The 13,717-nt window shown below is 35.4% G+C and overlaps 1 protein-coding gene across 1 annotated transcript in view; it reads left to right on the top strand.

Moving 5' to 3' along the window:
- LOC131076481 (uncharacterized) overlaps positions 1-13,717 on the top strand; it is a 126,896-nt gene that overhangs the window by 23,767 nt on the left and 89,412 nt on the right. Inside the window, exons 3-5 of the mRNA XM_058013691.2 lie at positions 1,425-1,544; positions 1,749-1,848; positions 2,167-2,247. Coding sequence (XP_057869674.2) covers positions 1,425-1,544; positions 1,749-1,848; positions 2,167-2,247 — 301 coding nt within the window. The remainder of the gene's footprint in view (positions 1-1,424; positions 1,545-1,748; positions 1,849-2,166; positions 2,248-13,717) is intronic.

Raw genomic sequence — 13,717 nt, 5'->3', positions numbered from 1 at the left:
AGTACCACTAGTGAGTTTGCTCTTGTTAATTTCTGATGTACTTGCCCCATTGAATACGTGGCTATTTTGTAATAAACTTTCCCACTGAATAAGTATAATTGCCCTTGTAATTCCCATTGAATAAGTGGATGTTTATTTCTTTTAGTGTTGCACATGCACTCCATTGAATAAGTGGTATTGGCTGGCTTGCTACCTAGTACTTTACTTTTAGCAGTTGCAAACTAATTTGTGATGTAGACCCTTTCACCTTATGCTCTCACCTTGCCCATCTCTGGAATCGGGTGATCAGAAAGTGTTAGGATATTGCATTGTAATTTCACTATGAGTTGATGTAATTTTGAGAAAAATTCTAGGGTGGTTATTACAAAGTAGACCTCAAGTCACCTAAGCAAATGATCTATCTTCTCTTTATCCACTTAGCCCTCATATGGTTGATATGCCTCCTTAGCATCCACCTTCAAAGACAGTTGTGATGGTGCATTGGTTGAGTTCTTTCCTTTACCTTTGTACTCTTCTTGTTCCTTTTGATCCTTTCCTCTCTTATGCAGATTGAAAGAAGCTCCATACTTTTCACTAAAGAATGCCATTATCATCCTAAGTTCCTAACATCTAGAGCAATGTCTATCACATTTGATTCCATTAGCACCCTTAATTCATGGATACAATCCTCTTGATTGTCCATCCTTGAGCATCTTACTTGTGTTTTCCACTTTCTTGTTTCAACATTCAAATTCAAGGTCATGCCACAACTTAATGTGGATGTGCATACTATTTCCTTCATCATTTTGCAATTTGTGAAGTGAGTTGGTGGGAATTGTGGATATAGTTTGAATACATCATGACATTTACAAGTATTCTTGGATACAGTCTACATACATCATGAAATTCAGATATGCCACCAGATGTGATATTGGTACAGAAATATATTTGGCAAATATAACCTGCATATGGTGGTGCTGTATCAAGACAGAAATTGAACACATTTATACCTATATCCATATGGGATATGCTGGATGTGCAATACAATACCCTTACCAGGCATATCGAATAATCTAGTTTTTTCATCTTAAAAATTAATAAAATGACCTATTGACTTCTGACAATGCATTTTTTATTAGGACATTTGAGCAAGATTGTAAAATTGTTAAAGGGTGAAAGAAAATAATTATGTTGTCCATTTGACCAAAATCAAATGTTTCTTTTTTGTCCATGAAAACAATAGTTTTAAAGAAAGCTATAACATGAAAGTAAGTATTCAAGAATGTGATTTTAAAGTCCAGAATCATGATGTTCGATATTCATTTTGAAAGGTTTTGTTTTGACCAGTTCTTGAACAAGTTACAACAATTAATTTGACGTTTTAACATGTCAAACTTTTTTCCATCCAGTATTCATTTTTCTTGTTGGGCTCTGTGTGTTTACAGAGACCATGCAAAAAAGTTCAAACCAGAAGATACACAAATCGATATAACAGGGAAAAATTGCATAGTTACTGGAGCCAACTCTGGCATTGGCTTTGCTACTGCAGAAGCTCTAGCATCTAGGTGATGTTCTTATGGCTAACAGAAAATCACAGAAATTTATTTTATCAATTATAATTTAAATTCTTCTGTACTATTATGGTTATTCTTAGACTGATCCTTTGGATTGATTAGGTTTAAGGTAGTAAATTGTTTATGAATCTATGATATCAACTCTTGGCATTTAATCCTGTACTTAATTTCTTTCCACTAACTGTTTGTAATTAGAGGTGCAAATGTGTACATGGTTTGCCGCAATAAGGAGAAAGGAGAGGCGGCCATCTCAGAGATAAGGTCAAAGACGGGTAGTGCAAATGTTCATCTTGAGGTATGTGGTTTAAGGTTTTGCTCAACCTCCTCCTCCTCTCCCCACCTTGCCCTGTGCCCCCATCCCCCAAAAATGTTTACTGTTAACAATATATTAATTTATTTCTAGAAATATCAGCTTATATAAAGGTTTATATCTTATTTTTAAAGACATCAAACAGAGATAAAATCAAAATAATTCTGCTCACTGACTTTATGGTAAAAAATACCTCCCTTACAATGGTAATAGCATTTGGAACACGCAATGTTAAATGACATTATGAAGCTTATACATATGCGATTCTAATAATTAACCGAAATATATCTCTGGAACTTGCAGATTTGTGACCTATCCTCACTGAAGGATGTCAAGGCCTTTGCGTCTAGTTTTATATCAAAGAACCAGCCACTTCATGTCTTGGTAAATGTTCTACCCCTTGCTAGTAGCCTAGTAATAGCAAAAGATATATACAAATTTTGTGCATGCAACTCTAGATCGAGCACATATTTAGTCTCTAGTGTATAAATGTTTCAAATTGAAAATCTGTCATTGTTTTTTTGAATTTAATTATTTAAATAGATAACAGCTCTAGAGTTAAGCTGTGAACAGTAACAAACTGTAGCATCTCCATGCTGCCACTAAGGTTGCACAAATTATATAAGGTAAAACACAAACTAAATTTTTCTTTTAAAACAATGCATATATGATATATACATCAGATTTGGACTTAGAAAGCATTCCATAAGTATGCATGCAAATATGTGTATCAAGATTCAATAAACTCTTGGTTCTCCCTGTCTTTAAGAGATGCCCTGATTGTGAACTTCACTTTTATAAACCTAGAACTTTTACAAAGTTTACTAGTCAATCTGAAAGGCTCAAAAACCTATGAAACAACCACTGATTTGTTCAAAATGGATATGAGAAACCAAAGTTACTGTCATGTCCCAACCCAGATCGCAGCTTTATAATGAAACCCCGGCGATGAAAATTCCCTTAGGCCAAATAATGTTAAGGTAATATATATTAATGTCCCAGCCGACCCATTAGATATTTTATGTGCAAACATTGGCCGACCTCCACGGTGGTTAGATTCTATTTTTGGTGCCCATAATTGCTGGCTGACTTCATCTAATATTGGCACCCACTTGAGAAAGTGAAATCAAATTAAAATGATTATTTGAGGCTCCTTGATTTGGGTCGACACTCTTGGTATGGTTGCCCCTCTTGGGGAAATAAAAATAAATTTATTTTTTTCAAAATGTGCCTGACCCTCTTGAAGAATTGCCTTCCTTGGACGAAGAGGCATAATGGAGTGGTATAAATAGAAGATTGGATGGAAGTTAGAGAGAGGAGACAGAACATAAAAAATCAGAAAAAAGAAGTTAGTCGATCAAAGGAAAGGAGGACATCAATTTGGATTAGAAATCGAATTAATCAGATCAGCAATTCAGTTCCTATATAAAAATCAATCAAGGAATAAGAATTGGGAACCTGGAATTAAATTCAGGAAATAAAGGCAGACCCCAAAGGGAGGGAAAGCATTAAATCAGAGCAGAAGTCCTTATCTATAGAATCAACCAAATCAGAATCGTATCAAGGCAGATCAGAAGACATCTTCAGAAAACAATTGAAGAGAACATCAATACCGATCAAATAAGACAATATTAAGCAATAAGAACAAACCAAGATTAGGCACATAGCATATCAAAGGGAAAGAAGGCAATTGATCAAGGAAGAAAAATTCAGCTTCAGAATTCATAAGGATAGTCAGCAGGATTATATATTTTCAAGTGCTTGGATCTAAATCAAGATTTAAAGATTGCCAATTTGCATTTCCTAAATATACTGCATACCTTTTTGGAAACTCTAGGGCAAAATATAGGAAATCCCAAAAGGGGACATTACAGTTACACCACAACAACCTTAGGCTTTAAACCAAAATTCTAAAAATGGCCAAGTATTGACCAGATTTAATTTTGAAAACTATCTTCTTGATGGTAACTTACGAATGTTTGAGACCACTTCTAGATGATGTGGAGCGACCCTACTTTCTTATATTCAAATAAATTCATAATTACATTAATATATTGTTTAGTAAATACAAGGGACAAAACATAGCTTATAGGCAACTTTCTACGGTGCAAATTTTTGACCAAAGGTGCTAATGTTTTAGGGTACTCGTTAAACACACTTCTAAGTTTTCATGTGGGTATCATATCATCTTGTGGTGTTAATAACCCTTCAAACTAATATAAACAACATTTAACAAAGAGCTACAAATTCTAATCATGAAAAGGTGTGAATATGACAGATGAAGACATGAAGGCTAGAGAAGAGTTGGTTGATCTTGGTCTAATAAACATCCCTATGAGTCTGACAATACTCAGGAGTTTATCAAATTTATAGTTGCAAGGCACTATGCATGGCCACCAATTTCTCGACTCATCTAAAGGTAAGGTTGTTCCTCTTCCTTGATTGAATGAAGCTATATGTGGGCCAATTCCTCTCTACAATAGAGGAACTAAAAAATTGTGAAAGGAGACAAGTGCCAAGTATCCTAAACTTTGGTGCATCCTTTCCATGCCACATCCACCATCCAATAGAGTCAGTTTGATAAAATGTGGCTCTATCCATCCTCGCCTCTAGTTTGTTGAACGTTGGACCATGAAGAAGGTTAATCACTTGTGTGAGGTATAGTAGACTCCTCATCAATATATGTTTCGAAGGGCCTTCATGAGCTCTTCTTTCACCTCCTATATACTATTTGGGGTTTAGACCATATACCTCCATATGAAGCAGGGTGTTCGTATTGTTCCATTGTTACATCACAATGGGTCCTTATAAAATTTCAAAGTAAGATACTTGCTATGAATCGTTTGCTTCATCTATCCAAGCATGCTGTAGAATTTCTCACAAGGATAGAAGAACCTATATCAACGTATTTTATGAATCACGCAACAAGTGAGATGAATGAGCAAACATATCTACAAGTGCAAAAAAGTTACAGAAATTAAAAATTACATGAAAGATTAAGTTCAAATGACAAAGAGTGAATGCTATTACCAAAAATGAAAATAATTTACAAGTTGGAAACATTATTAAATTAAATTTTTAAAAATTAAATAATAAAATCAACAATTTCTTATTTCATTGTGGACCACCCATCATCGTTAAAGAGAGAACATTTGCAATAAGGCTGTCATTCTTTGAATGCTTTAAGTAGTAGGTTTCAAGTGGTATAATTGATTTTCTCAGCTCTTTGCGTCCATACCCATCATTACTAATATGTGTGGATTGCAAGGTAGCATCCACTTCAAGGATTCACATTATGATCACACCAAGGAACTATCACATATTTGAGAGGATAATGTTAAGTAATCTCAATTCTGTGGCATGGATGAAGCTGAAATTATCCAATTTAAACCCAAGGCATCCTTCTATTTATTTGAGGAAGAACAAGTAATTTAAGACATGCAAAACACAAAAAACTGTGAACTAGCATTTAATATCTGCCATATATATGTGTGTGTGTGTGTACGTACGTACATACATATCATAAAAACTGCAAATTTAACATCATATGTCTCCAAGGCCAAAGGAGCCTTGGAAAATGTTTGCTACAAAAAATAGAGGAGACTATCTCTTTCAAAGAACTTAAAATGATTATTTTCTTCTATATCTACGAGCAAGAGAATTCCAAACTTCTACAAAATAGGAGTAGGGGAAAAGCACTAGTTACCACCCATGTTCCAATTACTGTTCACTCCTTGCTAACAAAACAAAAAAAATGATAACTAAAAGCCCATTAATAAATTTCACATTTACCAATAGCTTCCCACTTTACGCCAAGTAGATTTTATTTTTGGACTTTAATTGGAGAAGTTGTGCAACTTTATTGGTACCCATAGCTCACAACCACTAGGGCATTTGTGCATAAGTATGGGCCATTTTTGAGGTGGTTGTAGTGCACAGTTATTGAGGCATCTTTAAGTAGGTATTGGGTGACACTTTGAAATGACCACTTTTTGACCCTTGCATGTATAATGGATCCCATAGCGTGCATTGTTACTACCCAAAAGCCAGAACAATAGCTATAAGTAGTTAAGTCACATATGGAGACAACAAAAAAAAAATCATTGAAATCCAATGTATCGTTTAGGATCTGTGGGTGCACAAAGTTATCTATAATGGCACACATTAGAACAACTCATATCCAAAGCGTAGAATCTACTAACACATTTTTAACAACAGCCCTATGAGGTGCCAACTTTCACAAATTTGTATATCTTACATAGAAAAGAGAGAGGAACAAAGTGTTCTTTAACCACCAGATTCTAATAATCACATTACACAATAGAAACTATTTTATATCACAAATCTGGCTATACATCTTCATTGATGACTTGCATTAATCATAACAACTGAGAAGTATAATCATCAAAGTATTCTTTCTGTCCTGGCATTCAAACATTGGTGAAATACAACAAGATATTGCGATAGGGACTTGTCCACCAAGACCTGGAAGTTGAAGCCGGGAATCATCGAATATCATCTGTATCCATGCCAAAAACTGTAAAGTATGTGCTGCATTACCACCTAACCACTCTCACAGCAGATATAGGGTTCTATAAGTAATAAAGAGGAGAATAATATCTGCTCCTACACATGCTGTCTATTTTCATTCATTTAAAGTGCACATACCATTGCCGACCGTACAAATTTTGATTCCTCAACACACAACTCTAAGTGGCTTAGGGGAAAGGGAGAGTTGTGGGTGCAAAGATTAGCGCAACAACTGAGAAAAATAATCATATTCATGAAGGGCTAAGGCAAGTGAATTAAGAATAGTTGAAGTTTGCAAATAATCAAGAAAATGATTTAATCAATCACACAAGCATGTGTAAAATAAAAGCAAGTCCATTTTTTTTTATTGCGAGATTGCAGAGTATGCATCCTATGTAACTTCATTCTTTCCCATGGACACCAAAAGGATATCATGCAAACACAAGGCAAAAAAGAAAGAGAGTGGCAACAACACCATTTCGTCACAAATGCTCAAACAATGCTCACAGTCTCCTTTTTTTAATAGAAAAGTATGCCCTTTGGAAAGTGGGTTGTATTTATGGTTTGAAGATTTTCTTTGATGGATATGGGTTTCTAGTTTAATTTGTACTCTTTTCTTTGTCTACTTGTTCAATTTTTTATTTTGCCATTGATATCCATGCCTGCATTTAATGGCCTCATCTATATTTGCCTATTAATGTGCTTCCCGTAATGCCCTAATTTTATTAAGGGCAAAACATGTGAAAACAAGGCCAACAAGTTTTTTGCATTAACAATTGCAATGCTAAATGTGATGTGATACATGCTAACACACAAGTTCCGTCATCATGCATGACAACACACACACTAACTCCTCTATGTGTGCAGTATATATGTGTAGACACACAGTAGAGAGGTCTTGCCACCTCGATCTACAAAAGATGTCACACATCTCAAAGTAGTACACACACATGCATAGGTAGAAGACTTAGAACCCAAATGAACCATCTCAACACAAGGGTATGCTTAGGAGAGTAACACTACTCAACTAAACCTTGAGGCACACAATGTGGGAGATAGGGTCCTGCAATGTCCCCTTCTCAAGCATAATCAATTTGTGAACAATTATCCTCTTTTTTGAGTTTTCCCGTAAGCTAATTGGTGGGCAAGGGAGAACTCCAACTCTTTTGAAGAGCACAAAATTGATCTACTAGTGGTTTTGTTCATGGTAGTGAGTTCAGGTGATCTTGGTAAGCCTCATGATGTTTTCAGAATGCAATTTCGTCCTTTTGGGAGCTCTCCAAACTTCTTGGAGAAGCATGCTTTTTAGATAGTCACCAAGTTGCTTTTGTTCATCATCTCATGTCCTGAGAGACTTCTCGGTATGGTTAGAATTTCATATTTATTTCATTTTGAGGCTTTCTGCAACTTTGTTGAATAATTAAATTATTAAATAATTATAACTTAAGTTGTCCTAAGGAAGAAATATTAAAAAGGAAACTAAGGTCTATTATTATTTATTAAAAAAAGTGTTTTCGACTGTGCCTTAGAGGGGATGCCTAGGCACATGGGGGACTTTTACTTTCATAAAAATATTATTAGTTAATTTGAAAAAAGATCATTTGAAGGAAAAACAAAATTATTATTTAATTTCTCCTAAAATATTATAAAACGAGATTAAGAGCTGATTGTAGAGGTTAGACATGATATGATATTTGCTTATGTATTTGAGAGAACCTGTGTTCATCTCTTAACTTGTTGAGGACGAAAACTCTCTTGAAAGTACTGGTTTCGGAGATAAAAACCGACTATCTAGTTGGAGTGATTTCATCTAGGAATCACTTGTGAGCTGCAAGTGAAGTTTTAGTTTTTGGTGCTACAAGAATGGAGATATTTGATGTCTTTTGATGAGTTTTTGGTATGCAAATTATTTGATGTTGTTTGTGTAAGTTTATCTGTGTTTTGGAGACAACTAGAAGTGCTGAAGCTGGTTGTACCATCCTTCCTCGAGGCCATACCAGAAAAAGTCTTTGATACCGTTTGAAGCGTTGCAAACAAACCATTATCTTCCTTTGTTCTATAGACCTGGTTTGGCTGCCCCTTCTGCTGGAAGTGAAGAGTGAAGTTTGGGAGGCTGTACCAATGCAATTGCTGGCTGTACAAGCTGAAAAGGGGTGTCAGAACTGATACACGAATATCTGCCTCCTTGGAGTGTTTTTCAAGTTGATTGGTAATGCATAGAGTCCTAGGGTTCAGTCCAATCCATTTTATGGTGGAGACGTGTGATTTGTTGGAGGTTTCATGAATTTGGTCTTTGTTGTCCTATTGCATCAGCAGCAATAAATTCATTTTTAGACTTACAATAGATCTGCTATTATTCTCAATCTGGTAATGAGTGTTCTGGTGTGATTTAGGTGTGGTTTGGAGTGCTTTTTCTTTGGTTATGTCAGTGTTGGGTGTGTTTCCTCATTTCCAAATTATTGCATTAGCATATAATAGCATTGACAGTGTGTTTTCAGTTTTCATCAAATATGCTTGACAGAATGCCAGTGGTTGCATAGTAATATCAGTTCTACATCAGCCTTGGTTCCATCTGTTGGATTATTTGTCGTTGAAATCAATGATTGGATGGCAACTATTGTAATTGCTGGCTGATTGTCATGACAAGGGAAAAACATAGTATGAAGGCCAACTCATACCATCTTGGCCGACCATGTTTGGCGCCCAATACATAGTCATATAGATGAAGGTTAATCACCCAAGTTTAAATGATAATAAATCATGTACAAGAAGTGACAATATATTAAAGGTCAAGGCAGCAATGATGAGCAGAGATAAATAATAAAGGCAGCAATAAATAAGTTAATGGGAAATAGTTATATGAATAAAGAGAGTGATTCATAAAATGGACGATAAAGAGAAGAGCAGCAATTAATATAATTAAGGAGCAGCAGCAAAGAGACGCTTCCTTTGGGTAAAGACGACTCTTTTGGAAGGATTGCCTCCTTTTACGAAGAGGGATAAGAAGGATATACATACAAAAGAGATATGAGAGAAAGTATATGTAGAGAAGATGATAAATCAATCCATTTTAGAGCAGGTTTCTGAGAATAATAGTAGATACATGAATATGTTATAAGCAGATTTGAACAAGGGAGTATATGCAGAATTGTGAAGGAGAATATATAGTTGAGCAGATTTGTGAAGGTGAGTGAATATGTGAGATATATGAAGGATATTCATGACCAAAGAGATAAATGATATCATCATGGAATGAATAAATGAAGTGAAATATTATGGAGTAAATAAATGGACTAGGAATCAATGAAAGATATATCAACCGTGGAGAAGGCAATCATGGAGTGAATAAATGAAGAAGATTGTAATATACATCATCCGTTGAAGCAACATACTGAAGGTGGAATCTTGTGTCATTGGAAGTTGGTGCTTCCTAAAGGTGAGATTGGTGTCTCTTGCTAAGTTGGTGCCTAGCAATGGCGGTTGGTGCCTTCAGTAGGTTGGTGCCTACAAATTGAGGGGATTGGTGTCTCCTATGGGTTGGTGCCTATGAAACTTATAAGAATGTTTTATATAAGCAATATTTTGTTGTGGTTTTCTCCCATAAAGGTTTCCACGTAAATCGTGTATTCTACTTGTGTTGCATAATTGTTAGATCTTCTTGTTATTAATTATGTGCAATTGATGTTTTTGTGATTATTAAGTTGAAAAAGTAAAAGATTGTATTATATTGATTCATCCCCTCTTAGAATTATACTGGTTCACCCCCCCTTTCAATATATAGATCTTGTTATTGATAATGTGCAATTGATGTTATTGTGATTGTTAAGTTGAAATAGGAAAAAGATTGTATTATACTGATTCACCCCCCTCTTAGTATAATCGTGTGCTCATCAATTGGTATGAGAGCTAGTTGCTTCAAATATAGTTTAACTGCTTGAAGGTTGATCTCAGGGAGCACATCTGGGATGAAGAAAAGGAAATACCAAGCAAATCGTTGATCAACAAGCACCAACAAAACCAAATGCAAGTGATGACAAAGAAGCAAGCAAAAGTGATGGGTGACAAATGGAACACAGATGGCAATAGAAACAAAAGATGATATCTTCAAAAGAGAAGACCACTTTGTGAGTGAAAGAAAAGAAGAGATGGATTTAAAAGAGGAAGAGTATGACGAAATGAATCACTAAATAGGCTTGCATGTAATTATTTAGGGTTTGCATGTAATCAAGGTTTGCATGTGAAAGAAAAGAAGAGATGTGGATTTAAAAAGGAGAATTTGAAGCAAAAATTATAGATTAAAGAGGATAGTGAATCTAAGGTGAAACTGTCACAAAATCTTGAAGAATTGGAGAAGATGATAAGAGATCTAAAAGTCCAAATTCAAGAGGCAAAGAAAATAGAGGAAGAGGTATGAAGCCAATTGAAAGTAAAAGTAGAAAATTATGAGAGACTAGAGTCCAAGATTGTTTCTTTGAGAAAGCAATTGGAGAAAACAAGTGCTCAATTGAACAAAGACCTGAAGAATGAGAAGAGTATGGAAATATTAGATAATATTCTCAAATTCCTAAAGGCCAACATACAATAAGAGTGGTATTGGTTATGAAGAAGGTCAAAACTAAAAAACCACGCAACCCTCAAAGAAGATAAATGGAGAAAAGCCAAAAGGCTATGCACATATGCTTTTAGGAGTCCCATCAAAAAGGAAAGCAACAAAGAGGAAAATCAAGTCCTATAGAAGATCTACACTCCTAAAGCTAACAAGGACAAATTTAGGAAGTCCTTCCCCCCAAGGCAAGCAAGTATGACCAAGTTTCAACACTCTTTTTATGGTTATTGTTTTTCATGCAATCATTTTGGTCATAAAGAAAGAGATTGTAGAGCATATGTGAGATATAATTATGGTTGGAACAAGAACAAAAAATCATATAGATTTTTAAGAAGAAACTGCTATTCATTTGCTCCTTTTATAGACTATAATGTCGTATGTTATAAATGCAACAATTATGGACATATAGCCTAATTTTGTAGAAGTAGTTCTATGAAACCACCTGTTGACGTGTTTTTTTTGACAACATCTAACACAAAATAAAGTTGCCCAACGGTCACTTTACTCTCTCTTGATCGAAGTTCAATTATTTGCTAAGATTGCAATAAGTTCAAACAATTGACTCCAAAGTTCCGATTATGCAATGGATGTGACTTAGTTGGCTTGATGTGATATGCTGGTAATCCAAGGGGACTTACGTTTGGATCATTCTTTCACTTCTTTGTTGTGGCTGGAACTTCATCGTTGGATATAGCAATTCCGTGATAATTCTTCTTCGAATGAACTGAACTGGAATTTAAAGGGGAAAGGGTTAGGAGGATCTAAATCTACTCCTAAGGGAAGTGATATCAATAGATAGTGCCCTAATGGACGAATTCTAGATAAACCAAGTTTTGCTTTGCCAAGATTAACTACAACTTCACAAGAACTGGTGTGATCTTCCAATGATGTTGAGGGATTTTCACATCAAGAAAGTGCATTTGAATACCCAAAACGGTGCAATCCAAACGACTATCCACAATCGAACTTAGTACAAATTTAGTGGCTCAGACTAACTTTACACTACAACTTATAATCAACAAGATGCAAAAAGTATGAACCATGGAAATTCATCAAACACCATTACATTCTCCATTGAAATCAAATCACTACTGTAATTCTACTACCGTGCAAGTTTTGAAAAAATAACTCAAGTGAACACCATCAGAGAACAATGCATCACTGTTATTATCTCAAAAACTTATCGCAACAATTTCATACAAATCTCCCACCTTTACAAATGAAGGGGTCACCCCCTTATATAGGCCTCAAGCCTTGATTACATGCAAACCCTAAATAGGGTTTGACCCAAAAGATTCTACACACATGATGCAACAAGGTGGGAATAAACATTAATAACCCATCATGCCTACTAATATTGATGACATTCTTGCCAAAAATGGCAGCTATTGTGCATTAAATGCACCACTTCTTTCAAATTCACCCAACGTGTAATAAATGCTCCATCAAGCCAGAAATCACCCATTATGCCTTGAATGCTCCACCATCTCCAAAATCAACTACATGCAATAAATGCTCCATTATGCAAAGTTCACCCATCATGCAAAAGATGCTTCATTTGTTTCATTAAGTATGACAGTTGTTGCATTGAATCAGTCGCCACTTGGTCAAATGCCTGCTAGCAGTAAATGTGCCATCATGCCTCCATGCATTCAATAGATTCTCGACATGCAAGTGGATCCCGCCGTCATTTATAATTTTCTTGGTTGTGCTTCATTAATACGGAATATTCTCTTTGCATGTCACCAACTCATCCTTTACAATAATCTTTCCATTTCGGGCTCACAAAAGACATTTTGGAAGATTTTCCTGCCATGGAAGAATTTTAACAAATTTATCCACTCCTGCAGGAATCATGCACATCTGGAATTCTTGGAGAGGGAAAATTCTTGAAGAGAGAATTTTGTCCTGAAGGAAATTTTTTGTGCACACTCCTGAAGGAAGATTTTCCTGACCATTGACTATTTTCCATGCTTAAGGAATTTTGTCTTGTTCTGAGCTCTAGAGAGAGAAAATCTTCTTACTTGGCCAATTTTCCTTGTGCTTTGAAATTCTTCATCTTGGGCACATTTTTTACCCGAGGAAGGAATTTCTTCAATCCTTAGCCAAATTTCACATTTTCCAAGAATTCTGTCCCGAAGGAAGGAAATTCCAACACTTAGTCAATTTTTCACTTTCTTGGAATTATGTCCCAAGGAAGGAATTTCCAACACTTTGTCAATTTTTCACTTTCCTGGAATTTTTTCATCTTGGGAAGAAATTTTTTGATCAATTCATCACCTTTCCTATAGTCAATTTTTCACTTTTCTGGAATTTCTTCATCTTGGGAAGAATTTTTTTTATCAATTCATCACCTTTCCTATTTTTTAGGAATTTTTTTTCCATTTTGAGCTTTGGAGCTTAGGAGAGTGAAAATTCTCTCCCTTGATCAATTTTTACCTTTGCCTTGAAATTTCTTCATGAATTTTGGCAAATTTCCATGTCTGAGGGGATTTTTCGATTTTTCTCCCTGAGGGGATTTTCCTTCCTTCACTATCCTTGACTCAATTTCCATGCCCCTCTTTTCAACTTTTTTCCATGGGCGTGGAATTGACCTTATGGAGGAAAATCTTGCGGGAAGGAAAATTTCTTCCTTACCCTTATCTAGCGCTCCCCCTCTGATTTGGGCACTAATTGCATGTAGTGGAGGAATTTTGGGTGTGGAGGAAAATTCCTCCA

This window comes from Cryptomeria japonica, chromosome 5 (genome assembly GCF_030272615.1).
Source record: "Cryptomeria japonica chromosome 5, Sugi_1.0, whole genome shotgun sequence".
Classification (NCBI taxonomy): Eukaryota; Viridiplantae; Streptophyta; class Pinopsida; order Cupressales; family Cupressaceae; genus Cryptomeria; species Cryptomeria japonica.
This window is presented reverse-complemented; position numbering and strand designations above follow the sequence as displayed.